Source organism: Epinephelus fuscoguttatus, linkage group LG22 (assembly GCF_011397635.1).
Source record: "Epinephelus fuscoguttatus linkage group LG22, E.fuscoguttatus.final_Chr_v1".
Classification (NCBI taxonomy): Eukaryota; Metazoa; Chordata; class Actinopteri; order Perciformes; family Serranidae; genus Epinephelus; species Epinephelus fuscoguttatus.
The window spans coordinates 15,963,011-15,985,995 of record NC_064773.1 but is presented as its reverse complement, the minus strand read 5'-3'; the positions used below and the strand labels follow the sequence as shown (position 1 = coordinate 15,985,995).

General features: G+C 41.3%; 1 protein-coding gene across 2 annotated transcripts in view; it reads right to left on the bottom strand.

Annotated features, from left to right (window-relative positions):
- plxna4 (plexin A4) overlaps positions 1-22,985 on the bottom strand; it is a 364,224-nt gene that overhangs the window by 83,539 nt on the left and 257,700 nt on the right. For both annotated transcript variants that reach the window (XM_049566659.1, XM_049566658.1), the window contains exons 6-8: positions 9,641-9,764; positions 3,562-3,715; positions 60-159 (exon numbers count right to left, since the gene is read on the bottom strand). In XM_049566659.1, the coding sequence (XP_049422616.1) occupies positions 60-159; positions 3,562-3,715; positions 9,641-9,764 (378 nt within the window). The remainder of the gene's footprint in view (positions 1-59; positions 160-3,561; positions 3,716-9,640; positions 9,765-22,985) is intronic.

Genomic DNA, 22,985 nt, shown 5'->3' with positions numbered 1-22,985 from the left:
CGACAAGCTGTCTGCTAGAAGGAAGTGCTCCAGAGAGCCATGAGTAGACACAGACTTACGATTTGTGCACGCTGCAGTTGTAGAAAACAAAACTGGTGTTAGCAAACGCCAGGCCTGTCTCCTTGGACTTGAGATAGAGCTGCACAATCTGGTGGTCACCTGGTTTAAACACAACAGTCAAAATTATAGTGGTAGATGTTTTGTATTCAGGTAAAAAAAAAAAACTGAACTCACTGCTGACAGTTTTCTTCAACTTTTCAAACAAATAGAGACAAAACAGCATTATAATGGTAATAGTTGCATGTCACAGCTACTCTTCCAGCCTGAGCAATTGGTAGACACATTTAAAGAACCCCTGCCTGTACGATAATCATTTTATTCTCTTGCTCACTTATCCTTTTTTTGGTGTCTAGTCACATTAGATTTTCCCATGAAGAAGAGACGACGGTGCTACTTTGAGCCACAGGTGCTCAGCCTGTTGCAGTGGTAGAGGCATTATCTTAAGAGAGAGGGAGAGTAGAGGGGGTTTGTTGGGTTAAGTCTCCCTAAACCTACCGCCTTACAAGAGGCTATAAAAGTTGGTGCACACGCATTTCCCTTGGGATGGAAAATATTCCCCTGGAAAAGTCTTTGAGAGTGTCTTTGACAAGGTAAAGCGGGAAGAAGATGAAACAGATACCGTGTGTGTGTGTGTGTGTGTGTGTGTGTGTGTGTGTGTGTGTGTGTGTGTGTGTGTGTGTGTGTGTGTGCATGAGCTTGTGCGTCATCTGTATTTGGTGTGTCCTTTTGTCTGGCCCTAATGAAGGAGTTCATGTTTAATTCAACAGCACATCCACACATCTAACTGCTCTGTCTCTACACTACCTCTGTACCTCTCCCTCTCATCCCCACTCTATCTCTACACACAGGTCTCTTTCGCTTCCTTCCACACTGCGACTCCTTCTTCTCCCCCGTGTCTCTCTCTCCATCTCCCGAACAAAGAAGGAATCATTCATCAATCACAGTAAAGCACCGCTGACAACGGATCTGTCCTAATTAGGCCACCTAAATGTTACCTTGAAGCCTGCTAACGCTATCTATCCCTCCCTCTGTCTTCACGCCATCCGTCTCTCTCCTTTCTTTTCTCTCTTTCAACCAAGCTTAGACTAATGAGTACTGGTAAAAATGGAAGATGAAAGGTTCAAGTATAGGCAAAATGTGGAATATTTTTCCTCTTCCTGAAGTATATAACTGTGTGTTTGTGGGTGTGGGAGCAGCAAAAGATGGGGGAGAAATGCTCTGTGCCTTATTTGTGTGTGTCTCAGAGTACATATTTATACATCTATGTGTGCAGCATCGCCAGCTTTACATCTGGTTGACATGGCAAACATTAAATAAATGTTTTTTAATTCCCCAAAGCACCCTCAGGCTCCCTGTCAGCCTTACACGTGAACATGTGTGCTGTCTATCCGAGGATTACTTTATTGCAGTGGTGTTGTGTGTTTGTTCGTGTGTCAAGCTTCTGTTCATGTGGGTGCGCTGAATAAATGAAGGCCAATTTGAATATTTGTGCATGTGTACAGCTCCGGCCTAAAAGGTCTCACCAGCACTGTAATTTCATGATGATGTGTTCACCTTCCCTCTCTGCACATTAGTACTTATCTCGTGGTTTTGGCTCCAATATCTACAATTCATATATAACAATTTTGTAAATGGCACACAAGCAAGTATGTAAACCATTTTCTTCCAAGCGACAGCATCCAAAAAGCATCAAAAAGCATTCCTTTGTATGTAAATTTTGAGGATTATTGATAGATCACCATCTTTTTTACGTTCTATTTTCTCTTTTCATTAATTATTCATTTTGTCTTTTTCGGGAAGTATGGGAGGAGATGGTATCTTCATTATCTCAACATGAGGACACACTGAGGCTTGGTGATGAAGGATTGCCTGCCTGGGGACAGGCCTTCCCAGATGGGAGCTTTGTTCAATTAGACCAGGCTTCGCCGACCACAGAAAGGGGAGGTGAGGAGCAGGGGAATTAGAAAAAGAAAAAGAAAATATTTTCCCTCTTTTGCTTGTGGTATGAATATTGTCAAAATGTTTTAGCTGTTTGCCTCCTGAAAGGAATGAAAACAGCGACATTGTCTGTGGGGACTGTGTAATCTCCAGGCACTAAATTAACCAAAATACTGGAGTAAAAACACTTAGTTGTGCAGCTTGATATTCTCCTTTTTTTACGCAGGGGTTAACTGGGGTCCCATCACTCCCTCTGGAGCACATCCACTTTGAGGGAGGATGATAAATAGATCCCACAGCAGCCTAATAACTAATGTTCGTTCAATTACTAAACATGTCCTAGGGCAGTGCTCCGAGGCCCACAGAGTTACTGATGGCAACGGGAAAACAAAAATTCATAAAACATTCTTAGCCCTAGGACTAGCATGCCTCTGACTGAAGGGAAAACATCTAGATCAATGCCTGCTTCCCTTACAGACATGTATGTTTGTATTCAACAGGTGCTCTAATGTATCACTCTTTAAATATATTTTTCCTAATATTACATATAATGACATTTTGTCAGGCTGGGGCCCTTCTGTGTTGAGTATGCACGTTCTCCCTGTGTCAGCGTGGGTTTTCTGGCTTCCTCCCACAGTCCAAAGATATGCAGATTAGGTTAAGTGGTGACTTTAAATTGCCAGTAGGTGTGAATGTGTGCGTGAATGGTTGTCTAGCTCGACTAGGCCATTTAGTTGGACTCCTGTCCTTGTCCCAGTATACAAGCACGGAGGGGAATCGATTTATTGACCGAAGTATGTCCAACTTTTCTACGGTAGGTGGCGATATGCCCTCTTTCAGCTTGTTAGTACTGGACCTTTTTCTGGTTGACCTATTACACCACAGACCAAACAACAAGCAAACGAGTTAGCTACACTTTAGCTAGCAGCAAACTGGTACCATGTTCGACAACTTTACAGCTCTGTACATTTCGTCCAACCAAACATGCACAGCTCTTGATGTAGATTTCACCACGTTGTTACGAGCTTCTTCTTCTATTATGCATTTAATGCTTTCGACTTCCAAGTCAAAGCCCGGGGCGGACACTGTGGAGCATGCGCAAAGTGTCTCAGCCAGTTGGGATCTGACTGTATACATGCAGGAGTAATTTGACTCCCAGCTGCATTATCTGGGTATGTTAGTCCAACAGAAATTCAATTTAGCACGATTTCAGTTGGACGAACATGTTTACATGTATTTTAAAAGACTTAATAACTTGGACTAACACAATAAATCGGTCTTCTCCAATGTCATGTAAACTTAGATCGTCTGGTGACCTGTCCAGGGTGTACCCTGCCCATTGTCAGCTGGGATGGGCTAAAACCTCCTGCAACCCTTTTAAGACAATAAGTGGTTGGAGATTCCGCCTGAGTATCACAGGTGTTGATCTTTTTGTATATGTTAACGATGCACACATCAAAACAAATGCAAACAGTGTGACATCTGCCACCGGCTGGAATGGATTGTGTGTTTCATGATCTATGGGCAAAAAGGTTACAATAGGCCCACCCTTACCTTTCTTACCTTTGTCAACAATAATGCGTGGCATCTCTTTCTCAGCAGGGGAGGAGCACTTGATCCGGTTTCCCTCCACCAAGCCGTTCATCTCAGCCAGATCCTCAAAGGTGCAATTAACACCCGCAGAAAGTTCTGGGACATTATGGGCCTCCAGCACCAACTGTAGAGGAGAGAAACATTAAGCTGTCAGTACTCTGTGCAATATAATACTAAGTATTCACTTCACAGCAATTCCCTGAACTGTTATAAGACATATAATATAACAACAAAATGAGCTTGAGAAAATGATCAGTAGCTCTAATATTATGGTTAACCATAGCAAAAACAAAACAAAGGAATGGAGGAATCAGTTAGGTTTCAGTGGCTTCATATTCATAGCAGCACACAGCATGACATTGCATTTTTTAATGCTGCCAACGGTCAGAGATAAACAAGTTAAATCCGTGCCCCAACTGTGACTACAGTGCTCAGATCCCCACATCTGTGAGGACTTCAGATCAGTTTTGGAGCCAATATGTTCTTCAGATACGACTGTAACACAATATTACTGAGGAGAAGCACAGCTGCAAGTTCTGTGCAGAGTAATGATCCATCTGCAGTGTGGTCCGTGGCCAAAGGAGCCACTGGGGGACTCTTGAATGGGAAGTTAATATATGAACAGGCATCAGATGCATCCTGCCCAGACAAATAACAATAAAACACTCTGATGCAGAAAGATATAGATTTACTTAAAACTAAAATCAGTGCCATCTTTATAGCTCTTATCTGATGGCCAAAAGCACTACTACCTTCTTGGCCACCTCCCATAATGCATGTGGCATTGATGAGCTGTATGGATTTAACATTCTGTCTCCCTAACTCAGCAAGAAAAAAAGTGTGTTTAATGGAGGAAAGTAAAATAAGTGATGAAAGCAGGAAGTTGAGGTAAGTGGAGGGATGAGGAGAAAATTGAATGTAGATGGCTGAAACAAAGTGCTGGATGAAAGGAGATAGAAATAGCAGGTGAAGAATGGCGGAGAGGAGAAAAGTGCAGGCATACAGGCTGCTGGCCAGGCAGGGAAAAGAGGACTCTCTAGGAAACGGAGAATGCAAATCTTCCCTCTTCATTTGAAAACGCTGCGTAAGCGCTCTCTGCACCTCAGCAAAAACTGGCTTCAGGTGAAGCAGGAGGGGAAAAAAACACTGTCCTTGAATGAGAAGGGAAAAAAAGAGGGTCGTGGACGCAGGTGGAGTGGGGTCAAGACCAAAATATACATATTGATGGAAAAGCGTGTCTGCAGTGGGCCTTGGTCTGGGCATTGATTTGAGGCGCAGTCCATAGTACACTTGTGATGTGAAGCTGAAAGCTGCCTCAGCGGCAGAGAAGGGCTGACCTGCGCTGTTTTTATATTGCTGTTTAATGAAAAGACGGTGGCGCGGCTGTGAACGGATACACAGCTTCCCACGCAAGATGGACAGCACACCACCGGGCTTCCATCTCTAACACATCCTCTCTCATTCGTTGCTGACTGTACGTCTCATCTTCTTCTTCTCTCGCTTTAATTTATTTTTCCTATTTGCCGAGAATACAGCCAGACCTTGAGTTTCCTGAATTACATTTAGAGTAGTCATGGCTAAGCCTTGCCACAGCGGGGCTGCATAAATATGAAAATAACCTACTCATATAAACAGAAACAACCTCACACACACACACACACACACACACACACACACACACACACTAACAGATACACAAATGCCCTCCTGTAGTTTACAAAACATCATATCTAATGCAGAGGATATGTGATGATGGACTATTCATATTCCCATGGTAAGAAGAAGTCTTAGCTACAAATGATTGGTGAGAATGTATTCAAAAGCAGATGCCTTAAAAATACAGCAGAGAAGGAAATTATTTGACTTGAACTTTTAATCTACTTACATTCTTTATTTTAAAATAAGCATTAAATCAGCCTACGTAACTTAACATTTAATCTATTGTAATGTATAAAATTAGACTGTATGTGAGCCTATTAAAGGAACACTTCATCCCCAAAATGACCATTTGTATATCACTTACTCACCTGTGTTACATTTAATTTATGAAGAAAACTTGCATGCCTCCACTTTGAATGCAGAATCAAAAACCACAGCAGCAGCAGCAGCAGCAAAGCTGCAAAGCTGCAAAGCTCTATCAAAACAGTCATTTCCAAACTCTCACACAACTTGTGAAGTATCATCCAAGCCTCATTTATCAAATTGCATGCTCTACTATCCAAACAGACAGCTCTTTTCGACGAGGAACTGAAGGGAAATTGCTGAAGCTCTCTTCAAACAAGACTCCATTAACAAAAACAGTACTTTTACCTTACTGAACATGGGAGCTGCTGGTCTACCACTGCCTCGATTGATTGTTTGTGTGACTGTGTGACTTTGCTGAATCTAGACTAATCCCTAAAGACACCAAAGTCACATAATAACACAAACTAACTGAGTGATAAACGCAGTGTTAGACCAGCAGCTCCTGTGTTCAGTGAGGTAAAATTACTGCTTTTATCAATGGAGTCTAGCTTTCAGAGAACATAGATCCGTTTCACTTTCAGTTTAGTACCCTATCGGAAAGGACTGTCTGTTTAGGGAGTACTGAGCGTATGACTGGATAAATAAGACTTGTATTACACTGCACCAGTTGTATGAGTTTGTTAACGGGTGTTATGATATAGTTTTGCTGTTGTGAAACATGGACCCCTACTACTTTAATTCATCAAGAATTTTCTCCGCTTTTAGATGCTTCGTTCACCACGGCATGCGAGAAATATAAAGTTTTCTGCATGTATTCAATGTAACACAGGGTGAGTAACTGATACACAGAGGATCATTTTGCGGGTGAAGTATTCCTTTAAAGACACATTTACAGCCATTCAACCAGAAATAAGTTTTTATTTTTTATTAAGTTGGTAGGCAGATATTATTTAAGAGTTAAACTGAATATATACTTCAATTAAAGACAGAGCAACATGTGTATGGAAATAGAGACAACTCCTCCTAAGCTCACAGTATAACAGTAAAAATCCATTCATTACCAACCACAGACAGAATTAAAAGTAAAAAATATTTATGACTTGTTTCCCTACAGTGGGTCTGATTTCAACAGAGGAGTGTCTGTTTCTTTCGAGACTGCCTTGGCTTATCTTTCCAAACAAATATTTAATAACACAAAGGTCAAGGAGGAGCCCCTGTCTGTCTGGCAGAAGCCTCTGCCCCGCAATCAGCTGGATGGGAGATGTGTGGCATAGCCTTTGGGTAAGGCCTACTCGCCGGGAAAAGGTTAAACACTCTTTAAAGGATCAGGCTTGAGCTAGATCACACACACACACACACACACACACACACACACACACACACACACACACACACACACACACACACACTATGAATATCATTAGAGTGATGCAGAGGTGTACCTCAGAAAATCAACACCTCTCATGTGACCCTCAGAGCAACAGGGATGGAGAATAGTCAGTCAGGCCTGACCTTAGAAAATCATATTGGATATTTATGCTCTTAAGTCTCTGAGATTCAAAGCCATTTCCAGACCACCATTATATAGGAAATGGGAATTGAAATGTGACATCACTTAAGGTGGTTAAGGTCAATGGGATTTTCACAACATCCACTGTTACAACCTTTAAAATGGGCGCTGAGGTTTGATAAAGAAAAACAGTGAGTCTTGAAAGATATAGAATAGCACAATGTGTTCAGGGCAATGTCAGTCTTCTGCTGGTAAAATCAAATACACCAAAAGACTAGCACAGGTACCACACACACCAACACAGCCACTTAAAAACATGAGAAACCACTTGTTCCTGTGGCACTGAAAAATAACTGTCATATCAGTTTAGGCTACACATAATGTTCAAATGTGAAGGTTGACTTTATTTGTGGTGCTAACTTAGGTGATGCCTCTCTCTACACTAGTGATGTTGTGCAGCTGCATGCCTATTTTTAGCAGCTCCTCTATTTGCTTTGATCATCTACAGGTGACGTGGGACTGTGAATGTGAGAAAACTACTTGCTGTCTCTCATTCTTGTTTTATTTGGTTTTGTTGATGTTGTGGATTGTCTATGATGTGATGATTGAATGTCTTGTACTTATTTTGTGTAGACCCTGCAAAGAGTAGTTGTAACAGTAACAACTAATGGAGACCCTGAATAGTAATAAAATTAAAAAAAAAAAAAAATCAGTATGAGGCTTTGGCTGGGGTGAAATGCGGCACAGTGCAAGAGGATAGAGCGAGGTAATTCCCACAGGTCTCTATTGATAAATTTCACTCCAATACAACACAAATTTAATCTGCTTTAAAAAGCATAGTCTTTAGAAACTGTATATAACAGTATAACCTACTTAAAGTATCTCAGTACAAGTAACATTGCACCTGGGGCTGCAGCTATCAATTATTTTAGTCAAGTATTCAATAGATTAAGCAAGAAATTGGATAAGAAATACTTTTGATTAATTAAAGAGTAATAGTAATTAAATATACAAAAGACAAAAAAGACAGATCTCTTAGAGGTACAGCGTGTAGGATTTAGGAGGATAAATTGGCAGAAATGGCATATAATATAGTAAGTACGTTTTCTTTAGTGTGTAATCAATTGAGAATTAGAATCGTGTTTTCATAACCTCAGAATAAGACATTTATATCTACATGGGGAGCGAGTCCTCATCCATGGAGATCACCATGTTGCACTGCCATGTTTCGACAGTGGCCCAGAACAGACAGACCAAACACTGGCTCGAGATAGGGCCGATCATATTTTTGTGTCAGCTACCGTAGTCAGCAGCCCCAACGCCATGAAAGTGACGTTTGAATCAGAAAAAAAGTTGAGCCCACATTAGCTGCACCAAGCCAAGCAGCATAGGAAAAACACTGATTTGTAATGTGAAACTGGTTTATTCAGTATTTTACCAGTTTTAATCACCTGGTCCATTTGTTTTGGAGAGGAAGAGAACTCTGCGGACAATTCAGTGCCTGATAAAAACCTCCTCAACAATGAGCTACTGAAGGAATTATAATCGGGAGAAGTTTCAGCTGGTTGCAATCTGCTATCCTCACCAGTAGATGCCACTAAATCCCTATAAATCTTACACTCTGCTCCTTTAAACAACGTTTTGATGCAAATTATTTGCATCAATGATTGTTTAGTAATGGAGTTACCTTTAGTTATGGTTACTATTAAATCACACTCTCTTCTAACAGCTATGAGTGCACAGACAGGGTTTTGCAGAAAGGCAGTTACAAAAGTACGGAAAAACAACAACCTAACCACAACCAGCTAACAGCTGTTTATATTTTTCCAGTTTCTGCAGATATAGTTGAAGTTCCAATGTATCACAGCTCCTTGCACGCGAATCAATACACTTAAGCAATCAAAACAATTCAGACCTTTAAATCAGGCAGCTGTTTCAGAATGAAATGACTCGGGGGGGAAAAACTGTTGCATTCAGTTGCCAACAATCACAATAAACACAGCTGAGCTAAACTGTGTGCTGTTAATGATTGTTGACATTTGCTGGGAGAGTATTTCACTGGACGGGACTGGAAGTTGTGAGGTCAGGATTTGAAGGATGCATGTTGGCAGGCAGTAAAATGATGTAAAGCAGGATTATATAGTTAACACTGTCTACTAATCAGTATCTAGAGCATAATTACATCGCATTACAAATTATGCTTGAGTGTGTGATATTGTCAATCTGCCAGACAAGATTTTCTCACTTGCAACACATTCAGCTAGCCTTACTGTTTACTGCAATATGGCTCCACTAAAACAAATGCTTGCTGACGTGTTTCTTCCGTACTGAATGGAAAAATATATTAAATCACTGCTAATTAATATTTGAACACATTTTAAATGGCACAAGAAAGAGACACAGTCATAAAACAATAAGATATGCCGAGACATCTGAAAAGAAAATCTGCACTGGTAATGTTTGTTATATCAGAGACAGTAAAGATGCATGAGAGGAAACTTATGATATGGCAAACTATGTGCACAACCTTCTTTTTTAGTGTAGATGAGGAGTAGTGTGGCGCTTTCCACTCACCGTGACACTAAACTGGGACACTGAGATGTTGTTTGGGTGGACGCTGAGACGCACACACTGCTTGATGTCTGATGCAAAGCGACGGGGCTCTGATGAGCGCTCGCATTTCTCCTTTCTGGTGCACCTGGAAAAAACACAAGAGAGGCGGCGTTATTCACGGATGAAAGACACACACACACACACACACACACACACACAGACATATACACGTCTGTTAGTAACCTGACCAGGTCCTACCCCTTTCCACCTGTTGGCACCTGGGAAAAAGAGAATGTCCCGCCGCTCCCTGACGGACGGAGTTAGACACATTTATCATATTTCTTCTCTGGCAGTGTACTAGCTACAGTGGCCGGTGAATGGAACCCCGGTCTCTGGGGGGCGGGAGCGGTGGCATTTAAAACAATGGTTGCTCTATATGTGGAAGTGGAGCCGGTCCGTTGGGAGTGAGGTAGGCCTCGTCTTTGTAATGCTGTCTTAATGACTGGCATTCATTGGCAATGCCAAGTGCAGGTGGAGATGTGGATGTTGGTGGGGGGGCAGGGGTGGATTCCTCTGCCTCTTAATACCGCACCAGGTGGTCTAATCCAGTCCATTACATTGGTTTGGGGAGCTGTGAGGACTGGAGTCTTTTTGTTGGAAGAGGAATTTAGTTGCTCCTGTTCTGAACACTATCCCTCGACATACTGCGGGGTAAGTCCCCATAGTTCGATGATCTAAATGGGTTTGTAAGTGAGGAGGGTATGAGAGCTGCAATTCATTCCCACCAAATACTTGCAGTGGAAACAAAGGTTATGTATACGTATACAAATGTATAAGAAAGAAAGAGACAGTGCAGGGCCCTTCTACTACATTTATTTCATAACATTGAGTTGCATATTAAACTGGGTGGATGGAGGTTATCAGGCAAACTCTGAGGACTCCCTGGGGTTGCGAACCCTCTGTTGAAATCCAAGGCTCTAAATCATAACTTATGGCCCACTACAAGTATTTGGGAGTGTATTTATCTGTAGAGACCCTGCCCTCTGTCGAAACTGCCTGTACTTTTTGATTTTCCATTCATTTTGCTGTGTTTGGGACCGTCCTGGTCAGCATGCAGATAGCTGGAACTTCATAGGAAGATAGCGACCAGAGGCCAAACCGTAAGCAGCACAAATCCAAGAAGCAGCTACAAAAATCGAAGACACAGCACCAAAAAAACCCCCCACATATATAGCAAGCTGAATCACCAAGCGTACAAAGCTGGGTCTCACTTTCACTGGAGATACTGTTGACGACAGTAGACGACAATGCCTGCACAGTATACCTTTAAATGTTGCAGCGGGAGTGGTTGATAAAGCACTGTCGGAGCTTTAAGTTGTTTATAAGTGTACAATTGGTGAGAAATTCTGAGAGAATTGTGATATAACCTCAACCTTCTACCCTTCTCCACACACACACACACACACACACACACACACACACTCTCGTTCCCATCTAATCCCCTCATAAACTTATGCAAGTTTAATCCCCTATTGATTAAGACAAAAACTTGCAATGTGCAATTAACAACCTGGCAAATCCAGAGTGCCCTAAAACTCCTTTACAGAAATAAAAGACCGAAAAGAAAGAGAGCGGTCATAATGAAGGAATGAAAGAAAGACCTTCGAGGTGGTTGACGTTTGAGATACAGTAATACCTTTATGCAGCAAGACGCTTTTTATCCTGAATTGGAGACATTGAGGGAGGGTGGGTTTTGACCTGACATGAGTTGTAAAGTTTTTAGTTATTGTAAAGTTAAGCGGCCTAACGTGCCGCAAAGAGGACTGACATAAAGAAAAAGAAAAGAAATAATCTGTTTGAGAGAGGATGAGAGAACAGGAGGAGGGGTAAATAGTGCGGGAGAGAGGCAGAGAGAGTGTGGAAATGAAAGCAGGAGAGGAGCAAGATTTAAAGGAAGGCAACCATTGTTGGCTTTCTGTGAAGCTTTCACTGCTAAGCCGGTTTGAGTAGGGGTTTAATCGCTTCGGGTTCCTTTGTGCTTCTCTATCACTCCTGTCTGTTCCTCCTTTTCTAGCACTGATTTAATAAGACCACATCGTATAAGTACCCCCAGGCAAACAACCCACACAGAAACCCACAAATGCACACTTTCACCTACTAATACACCAACAATATATACGCTCAGTTTGCCTTCTTGCATACCCACAGGTCTGCTGTTCACCCCAGTGGCAGAGTAACACTGTAAAGAGACGCTAAGCAGGACATTTTGTCAACATGCTCACACTGTATGTGTATTTTTGTGTGTGCGTATTTGTATAATGACGTTTCTCTTTGTACCTGTTCCTTGACAGTGTCACTGTATATTCTGATTTGGTAGGAAAAACCTCAAATCTCATGCCACAAAGACTGGCAGTAATGCATTAATAATGTTTACTGGCACAATCTCTGTGAGTGAATCATCACTACGAGTGACTGAATCATTACAAGTGAATAATAAATGGATGAATAAAGGTTTACAACATTCTATCAATTTCTCCCTCTCTCTCTCTCTCACACACACACACACACACACACACACACAAACACACACACACACTAAATATACAGCTATATTCTGAGCCACACGACATACTGTTGAGAGAGGCTCTGTTCCAAGAGTTTGGAGTGCCCTGTAAAGTTCCACAGTGTAATTAAGAAAGTAGTGCCCACGGCATGTACTCTACTTTCTGCTAACAGTCCCACATGCATTTTAAAATTGCGTTTATTACTGAACGACTTCACACCTGTCAGTGATGACACAAAATGATGATAACTAAGGCTGCGTTCAGACTGCAGGCAAATCAGAAGTGTTTCTCAAATCAAATCTTTAAGACAGACTGTCCGCACTGTGACTTGCAAGAGAACAGACCAGATTCGTTTGTCCTGCCTAAATGGGTTGCTGTGGTCATGATGTAGGTGTCAGTAACTACGTAACTATGCTGGTGATGTGGCTTTCCAATGCAGAAGCAAGCATCTTTTTGTTTTGTTTTTTTATTTAATTTTATCAAATACATTTTTTAAATGGAGTCCGTATGTTCCAGATATTCATTATAAAAGCTGTAGAAAGTTTATTCAGCAATATAAAAAACGTAAAATAAACTTTAATGCACAACAAATAAAATTTAGGAAAAAAGAAAGGAAACATAACAAAAACAAAAAAAGCCAAGTCATTTTAAATAAAAATAAAGTAATTTTCATCTTCCCAAATATTGGCATTGTAAGCATGACAAATGGAAGTCTTACTTTTTGCGTGTATACAAGTCTTCCCCCAAAGTGCCAGCAGACAGTTTATTTCTGTGACTCTTGTTCTCCATGATGTCCGGCAAATAGACTCAGCTCGGCACTTGTATCACTCTGGATTTGATGTTGAGGTAGGGTGTTGTGCTGTGAGTGACACCTACTACAGTTTGAAATCTGATTTGAGCAGCCAAAGCATCTGGACTGAGAAATCTGATTCAAATCGCATTTTTTAACCATCTTCAAATGTGGTTTGGATCCCATCTGAAAAAGTCACAATTCATATGTTTTTTACTGCTGTACTGACTTTTGAAAATCAATCTAGATATGCCAAAACAGATTTGAGCTGGCAGTCAAAACAAGGCCAAATCTAAATATACTGCTCACTATAGCATTAACTATTTAGTGTCCATTATATACAGAGTGCTGAATAAAGGAACAAGGGAGTAATTTCAGACACAGCCCTGCTTAACTTCAGCTCCCTGTATAGCTCAGGTTTATGACATCATCTCTGTGAGATGCTAGTGGCTGTAAATAACACTCGGGCAAATGAGGAGTGGAAGAATGATGATGCAGGGAAACAGACAGAACCAGAGTGAACAAGACAAGCTGTAGACAAGACTTGTTAATGTCCATCTCGCAGCAAATAATGTTTTTAGGTTGGGTTTTTATGTGTGTGAGTCACAATGTACAATGTTTATGAGAAATAATTACTTTGGTGAAAATTTGCAGCCCACAAGTTTTATCATTTGCAACACGGTTACAAGCCAACAAGGCGTAATGAGGCAGTGTGAGTTGATGAGTGCAACAACTAGACCTGGCATGTCTGGACGGGGGCCGGTTAATACATTATCATTAGAGAGGGTATATCACTCTGCTCTAAAAAGTGGATAGAGGCCAATTTGTTTGGCTTGTTATGCAAATGTGCAGTGGACCTGGGACTTTTTTATATTTAAAAAAAAAATACCATTACTCAATAACAACTAAGAACATCAATCTAAAGGAACTACCTACTACCTACAAACTTAGTTCCTACACTTGTGTGTATATGTTTGTCCATTTTGCTGTATCATCCCAGATTCTGCAACTAAAACACATGGATTTGTATCTGAAAACAAGCATTCACATACTACACTTCATTTAAGTTTTAATCTTAGGTCAGACAGGGTTCACACATTTTTCTAAACATCAAATTCCAGGCCCAATATCCTCAAATTCAAGGACCCAACACAGCACAGTTTGAGACAAGGATCAAGGTTAATTACCGTTATAACTCTGAGACTATTTATAATTAGAAGTAGCAGGCTTTATAGAGGCTCACAGACAATTAAAAAGAGAGAGAGGCTTGAATGTGTGAACATGCCTCAATTGCTAATCTCAATGTCTATCCTTGCAAAACAATCATAATCATTCCAGATGATGTCTTCAGATTTCCTTAAAAGGGGAATTACATCCATTTTTAAAATTCATACATGTTATTCATTTGGTCTAATGCTGTGTTCACAATTAGAGCAACAATGCAACAGTGGACCAGCTACCTCAGTGTTGCTCAAGCGCTCGTCAAGCACTGGCTTTTGCGTGTCTGCTACTTGCCACAAAGCACCTTGACTTAACGTCATCTAATATTTGTATTTGGTCGTAAAATATCTATGCCTATGATCAGTGTCCGAGCTCCATTTCAACATCACATCTTGCAGCCCCACTACATCCCCGTGTGCACCGCAAGACACATAAAGCTAGCATCAGCTAACTAAGCTAAATAACATAGTACTATAGCTAGAAATGAAAGTATATGATTGGTTGACGCTTCACCACGTCATTTGAGCACTGAATACAGTTAGTAAAGCTCAACTGTCACTTGCAGAGCGTCACGCCCATCGGCAGTGTCAAGTGTCGGGCAACAGTTCGTTGCTTCATGTCACTAGCTTCCGATGAAAATGATTTGTAGCCTGTTGCTGTGTAAAAGCAGCTTCAGACAGTCCAAAATTCTTAGTAAACATGAACAACTCTCTCCCAAATCCAAAAACTAGGGGGATAGAACTCAAATATGTGATGTCACCAATTACAAAGTCTGGATCTGCTTCCTAGACAAAGACCTAGAAACAACGTTATAGATGACACTGGGAGCACCCAGGGGAATGATCTGAGTATACACGTACATTCTCTGTTTCAGAACTTAGAACACTACAATAGAGTAAAGTTATCTGGGCATAGAAAAGAAAAGCATTCTGTGGGTCCACAAAATCAGGATCCCATTTATCGTCTAAAGAGCAGCTCCAGACTTTATACTCTATGTTATCACAAGTTTGAGAATTACTTCTCTGGTTTCTGGCTTTGAGAGCGAGTAGTTTCACCTCACACAAATATTTAGGTCCCTTCTTCAATGAACATCTTAGATTTGATGTGAACACCGCAGTTATTGTGAAACGAGGGCAACAGAGAATTCACCTTCTCTGTAAACTAAATTCTTTCTCCGTCAGTCCCGTCATCCTCTGCTTGTTTTATCAGTCTTTCATAGAGAGCTTCTTGTGATTTTCATTTATCTGCTGGTTTCACAGCCTCACACTGAAAGACAGAAACAGTCTAAGTACTATTGTTCAAATCTGCTCTGAGATAACAGGAGGGAAACAAGACGAACTGAACTGTTTTCACAATTTACAAATCCTCCTTCTTCTGGACATGTTCTTGCAGGTGAATTTTCTGTTGCTGTCAGGGCATCGTCACATTTTACCTGCTTGTAAGACTAACCATGATTCGAAATCTTTTATTCCCTCTGTGACTTGTCTTTTAAAGTCCTTGGAAATGGCTTTTTAAAATTGATTTGACTGTTTTTACTTCTTTTATTAATGATCAAACTGTTTACTTTTTACTATTCATAGATTCCTTTATTTTACTGAACTCCTTGGCATATCTTTTATTTTTATTTATGACTCAACTTTGTGCCTACATGTTACTGTGAGTTACAGTATGAGTGCAAGGCAAGCTATTGAAACAAATCGCCCCTGGTGGGATTAATAACATTGTCTGAATCTGAATCTGGCTCATGTTCACAAATATTGATTGAACTTTCCTTAGCCATGGAAATAACATATTAGAGTTCTTTATTTAGGTGGTGTTCCCCTTTTAAAACACATATTAAATCAATAATGAATATCACAATGATTATGTATTATTATTCTCATATGAACACAGGTGGTGCCCTCTAATTCTACATGATGTTTGCAATGCCAGCGTTTGCTGTACACACTTTACGCTCCCTCGCAGAGTTCACTGAATCTAAAATGTTGTAAACAGAGGTGGTACTGCAAGCAAGTAAAATATATTGCAAGTACCTGGGTGGCCTCTGTTTGTCTATGGAGATGTCATAGCCCTGCAGGGACTGTAAGGTCCATCTCTTTCTCAGAGTCAGAAGGTCACAGACTTGCTGCGAAGGATGAAACAGCCAACAGGTCGAATTATTAACTTTCACATCCCAAACACAGACCATGCAGGGACTGTGACTCAGCTGGAACAGGGATGGCCTTTTCTTCTCTCTGCATCTTTCAACCTCCCTAAGGGTTAGACAATGACACTGCTGCAAAAAAAACCCCACAGGGTTTTCTCGTTCAATTCAATGAGACTACTGCAATGGCGCAGTGCAGAGTGCTGCCACGGAGGGCTACACCGACAAAACACAGGGTATTCCAATGGAGAAAAAAGGTCAAATAGCCTACTTTTTCTGCAGCACAATGCAAACACAGAGGCAGGAGAAAATTACTGTTATAAAGTCACACAATCTGTCTCAAAGGAGGATGGACTATTTTGCGGTGTTTTGGTACTTGAGAGGCTTTCAAACTGGACTTTCTAGTCCATCCGTGGTAGCAAAATTTCCATACCAATGAAACCCCTTGCACTGCGGGGAAACACGTCTTTAATTACTGGCACTACTTTTATGTGATTCCTTTCCTGACATACGCCAAGATTTATGTTCATCCTGCTGTATATACCAGCAGAAAACCCCACTGAGAACCTAGTGGGTGACACCGGCTAACAGATCTGTGTTTCACTTAACGAAGTGCTCTTGAATCCTGACTGAATCTCTTACCATGTGTAAGACATGTACACATATTGATTTGGATTAACCACACCACTGTGAAGGGGAATTTATGTAGCTGCTCGGGCTGATTTGGGGCCTCAGTGAAAGGATATTGAAGATAATGCCGTACATGGTTTAGCTGATGTAAGTGCTGGGTATTATCAGAGCAAAGCACTGGATAATTGTTTTCAATTACTATCCAGACAGACCTTGAAAGAAAAAAAAAGATTGCATCGTTTGTAGCAATATGAAACAATCCCCGCCCTTTGTAAACATCAAAGAATGGACCATTTAGAGAACCCCAGAAATCAAAGCGATTTAGATTTCAAATAACAGTCATAACAAGCCTGACTGGGGCTATCTTTTTTTTTGTGGAGAATTAGACGTCCAACATCTATTCATTTGGTTAGTAAACACCGCTGTTGTGCAGAGCTGTTTGACTGACTGGCAATGACACATTATGAGAGAGCGAGCTGAAAGGATTAGATTGGCCCTGAATGGAAACTAATCTGCACTCTTGTTTCTCCCAGCCTTTGATAAGGTGACACAATTAGAGTGAGACTGAGGAGAGGGCAGAGGAGCATTTTTAGCCTTGGCAATTGTTGCTGATGAGGCTGTCATGGCCATTCATGACTAGATGGTCTTGTGGATAATACATTTCACCGTGCCACGTTTGTCATTTCGCCCTTTTGATGATTTAACTGACTACAATACGAGATGATCATATTATGCTGTGCAGCATGGGCACACGGAGCAAGAGATATCCGTAATCAGCATTAAGAGATGAAAACAAACAGGTCTAATTCATTGCGAGCCCTGTGACATGCATATGATTATCTTTAAAAAGTAACCTTTAAGTTGAAAAAGGGAACATCACTCATTCTTTTATTCATAGTTGTGGTTTGAAATGTGCATACCCTATGAATGACTGAAAACAAGATAAAACGAGCAGGAAGAACAAAGAGAACAAGAACTCAAAGAGCAGAACTTTGTTCAAGCAACTGCGAAAAACAGAAAAACACCAAAATTTGAAAGAAGAAACTTTAGAAAGCTGAAGTTCACTGTTCAACGCAACAAAATGTCATGGTAACAAAACAAAACAAAAAAATAACACAATGGCCGACATCTGTATCAAACATAGTGTTTTTTGGTATTTTGAATGCATGAAGACAAAATATAAATCTTGGCTTGATCCCTTGTGGTGGAAACTAGTCCAGTATCAGTGGGGTGCAGGTTGCAGAGCTCAGGAGTGCGTCGAGGGAGAGAATATACTAAAGAGAGGGTGCAGATGTATCTGGCCATGTGAGACTTCAGGTGTAATGCATATCTAATGTGAGGAATGGGGAAGGTCAAGCAGGCTGGGAAATGAAAGCTATTAAATTCTCTCAAAGCCGAGGTCCGGCCGTCCTCAGCTTGATCAAATGCTCATGTCACGAGAGGAAACAATACATACACACAAGCATGCACACACACATGTCGAGTATACACAAACATCAGACACTTAAGTTGTCAGCAAGTGTATACGTGTCTACATAAATTTAATTCTCATACATACACGCATATTCGTGTACACAAACAACAATAATAAAATCTCCCCTGGAGCAAAATTACAAGACTTTTTAGAGGATGTGTTGTATACCACACACCTTAAAGGTGCTGTTTGTGGTAAATCAATGCACAACAAATAGGCCCTCTGTAGTCCAGCTGAAACCCAATTACCATACCAACCATTCATCATCAGACACTCTATGGAATCCTATACATACTAATACCCTGAGGCTGAATGTTACTCTGGAGCGGGAGCTGTGTCACAGAGATTCAGTCAAATCACACACATCTGCATTCAACCTGGCTACATCTCTCACTCCTACATGTGACCACAGCCACACACACACACGCACACACAGAGTCACAAACAGTCAGTGTGTCTCCTCATGCTATCATTAAGAGTGGTGGTCCACAGAGCAGAAATCCGCATGGAGGGGCCGTTGGGAGAGTCATTACCTGGCCCAGTGGCCATGACCCTTTTACTCCCGCTTGTGGACACACACACATACACACAAACGAACACACACAAAATCTGCGCCTCTCATAAGCCCATACCTAAAGACATAGAAATTGCAGAATGGCTGCCCCCAAGTAGAAATCTCTGAGCCATCCCCTTTACGTACTACCAATGCAAGAACACCGGCTGAGCGGAAAATTACACAGTGACACTGCTGCTGAGAGTTTGCAGGTACAAAGCCATATGGGATAAAACGATCTCTTAAATATATAAACAGAGCGAGGCAGGGAGTGGGAGCCTGATTTCGTCAATCAATGTTCCATAAACATTTGAATAAAACGAGGGCTATAAGCACGTATTATTTCCAACAACCTCCATAAATCCTGTAGTTCTCTCTCACGCACACAAACACACTGGAATAGATGGTGATCGGCAGCATCAATCTGGCCCTGCGGGCAAACAAGTAGCAGCTGTTTCTCTCTGCCATGAATTTTGGTGTCTCGCTCTCCACCACGCAATTTTAGCAGCTGTCAAAAGCCATGCCACCAACTTCCTTCATCTCACTCCTCTCTCACACACTCACACACACACACACACACACACACACACACACACATATGCACGCACTAACAAACATCCCCCGGCAGAGCTATTTAACAGTGGGGTGGGGTAGTGGGCTTATTAGGCTGTTTATCTAGCATATGTGATGCCGCTGCTGCCCCTGAAGATGCCATTAGGCCAGTTTCTCTATATTAAACAACTTTGTCAGTCTGGCCCATAGGTATGTTAGTGCATGTGTGTGTGTGTGCGTGTGTGTGTGTGTGTGTGAGGGGTAGGGATGTTAAAGAGAGTGATGACAAAGCAGATGTCATTTACAAAATGAGCTTTTGCAAATTCTCAGGCTGTATTATTATGTCATTCTGTTTTATTAAATCTTTTTAAAAAAAAACAAAAACATAAATTAGACAATTAAGGAGCAGTTTACTGACACAAAAGAGGGCGGAAGGGGCACTGTCATTACAGAAATTATATGCTTTAATCATCCAGCTAAGTACACTATTGCCGGTTATTCGTACATCTTAATTACATATAAACAATTATTTATATCACTCACAGAGTGGGAGTTCTTATATTGTTCATTCTTTGTATTTAAAGATGACAAAATTGAGCTAATGCGATAGCTGAGATGGGATAAGACAAGACAAAGAACGTTACGGCTAATATTGGAACGCTTCCAAATAGCTCATATATCACTGTCCCATTTTTTATTACATCAAAACACAATCTGACCTCACATTCATAAAAGAAGGATCCCAGAAGCTCACATGGGAAAACAAAAGCTTATCACTGCACTGCATCTACAGTATTTCCCAAGATATTTGTGAACTGAAGTCCCCCTCTGCTTGATGATGTTTTCATAACTGCCCCGGAGGGAGACAGTGCAGGGCACCAGAAGGCTGCTTTTCAATGGAGTCTCAAGAGTGCACTTGGCTTTCATCTTCCATATATTGTGTTATGATCTTGAATGTGTGCAGCTGAAGACGGCAGTATATGATACTATTGATCCAGGCGGTCAATATCCAGCCTGCGGAGCTGAGGTGTGTTTATTCACAGCCGTGAGGCAGTTTGTAACTCTGGGCGAGAAGACACATTGAAATTCTTATCATTTTCTATGGTAGAGAACAGGGCACTTAGAGGTCTCTGAAGTATATGTGCATATGGTAGAGAGTTCCTAAAAGATTTCACAGGCTCTTTTTGAAGTCTGAGATGCCACCTTTAATGGGAGCTATTCTAAAAAACTGGGATGCAAGTTGCAATGTTTTAAGGTGGTGGTTCCCAACTGGTGGGTTGTGGTCCAAAAGTAGGTTGCAGGTCCATTCTGAATGGTCTGCAAATGACTCGCAAATGTGTCAAATTTTTTAAAACACACTTTATTTTGAAGTACAATGAATATCTGGCACACACCTTCTATTCTGAGGTGCCTTGTCTTGCTGTAGAGTGAGTGAGACAGCTACTGAAGAGAGGCAGCAAACTAGCTTTATGACATGACCAAATGCAGGTATGACGCTGAATATTTTAAACTGTGTGGACCTTGAACTAATGAGTAAGGATAAATCTGGACCACTTGGGAAAACTGTTTTAAGGCATTTTGCAATGAAATTGTGGGGGCAAGTGAAAACTGTAAAATTAGTTGCTAAAGCTGACAATCAGCTGTTGCTACCATTCGTCGAAGCACTGAAGGAGTGTCTCGGTGAGCCGCTCTCTGGTGAGTACAAGCTAACACAGTAGCAGCGGCTAATATCTGACACGGAGCTGTTAACAGTCTCAATAATTGCAAACTGACACTGAAATGGCTCAACTCTGTCGTAAAACACATGAATAACCATTGGGTAATGTTAGCCAAATGATGCAAACACCTTAGCAAACACTGTCCTAAGTGCGCAGCAGTAGTCTCATGATAAATGGAAAGAAAGTGGCGCAAGGAGGGGCTGAGCGAATCAAAATGCTGCATGCAGCTTTACAATAAATTGAGACTGAAATATTCTAATTTGTGGTGATTGGACAAAATTGCAAGGTTGCACAGAATTCGAGGGGGAATGGGCTAAATTTGTATTAATCGCTGCGACGGCGACATCTTGTAGAGACTAAGTATATAATCCCTGATATTGATGCATCTTTTATGTTGTGTTTGCAGCAATTGTTCCATATTTCTCACATGCAACTATAAAAATGAGCTGCCTATGTGCTGCACCCAATATCTCAATTATGAATACAGTTCAAAGTTTCCACCTCATGGGTAAATTTCTAATTATGGCTACGTTATGACATTATATTGTCTTAGCATGTGTGAGTAATCTTTGTGACAATGCAATCTGATATTAACACAATCAGTGGGGATTACTTTGGAATTATATAACATGGTTATTATATTCTTACTATGCTGCTGTTGCCATAGCACCAGCTATGTGATGAGACGTGTGAGGTGACCTGCATGAGTACCCTCTTCCTGAGGTGCTCTCCATCATAGTATGAACCGTATGTGTGTGTGTTCCTATGTGTTTACCCTCATATCCTCAAGTAGAGTAGCTACTCTTCGAGTTTAATTTATGCTCTTCACTGGAAGATTTCTCATCCCCACTCACTCTTCTGTGAATTTATGTAACCTCTCTTTCTCTCTTGTACTCACTCTTCAGTCTCATCGTGTGGAATACATAGTCATATATCTTCACTTCCTTTGACTGTCACCACATCTCTCATCTCATCCTCTCTGTCTCATGTCAGTCCCTGTGTCGGTTCATGCTCTGCCGGACAAAACCAAGACACCTTCCCTGCTGTGAGTGTGTGCATGTCCGTTCTCTAGTGTCTGTGTTTCCCTGCGTGTCGTGGGGTGACAATAGGTGACAGTGAGCAATGGTCCAGACTTAAAAGTGGGCGTGCAGCTGGTGTGTATGCGCTTGAGCGTGTGTGTTGGGAAAGGTAGATTGGTCTGTGTGTATGTGTGTGGTGACAGTTGAGAGGGAACTGGGAGGTGCAGCACTCCGTTCCGTCCTGATGCCCCTGTCACTTCTTGGCCTTGTTCCCTTCCCTCAACTTCCCTTAGCATCCAGCAATAGGTGGAGGGTGTGGGTAAGGGGGTGGGGGGGGTGGAACCAGTCACCCATACTCAGGGGATGGCCATCCTCCCCTGGGCACAGACTTCAGAGCAAGTGCCATGGATGCAAGGATCTCAAGATCAAAGAAACAACTTTGAATAAATTTTACTTTGAGAGTTGATCAAGTCATTTTTAGCACTGGATAATCTAGTTCCTCCACTTTGTAATATGAGGCTGAAAAGTGCTTTGTCATAGTTGCAGATAGTTTTAAGTTGCTGAAGCTGTGCTCAAGTTTCCCGATTCACAACATCTGAATCGGGTGAATTTTATTATACCTCACCTGTTTACATTTTATTAAGGCTTAAAGTTATGCATAATTAAGGGTGTGGCTGATTTGCATGTCAGGCTGTCTGCAAG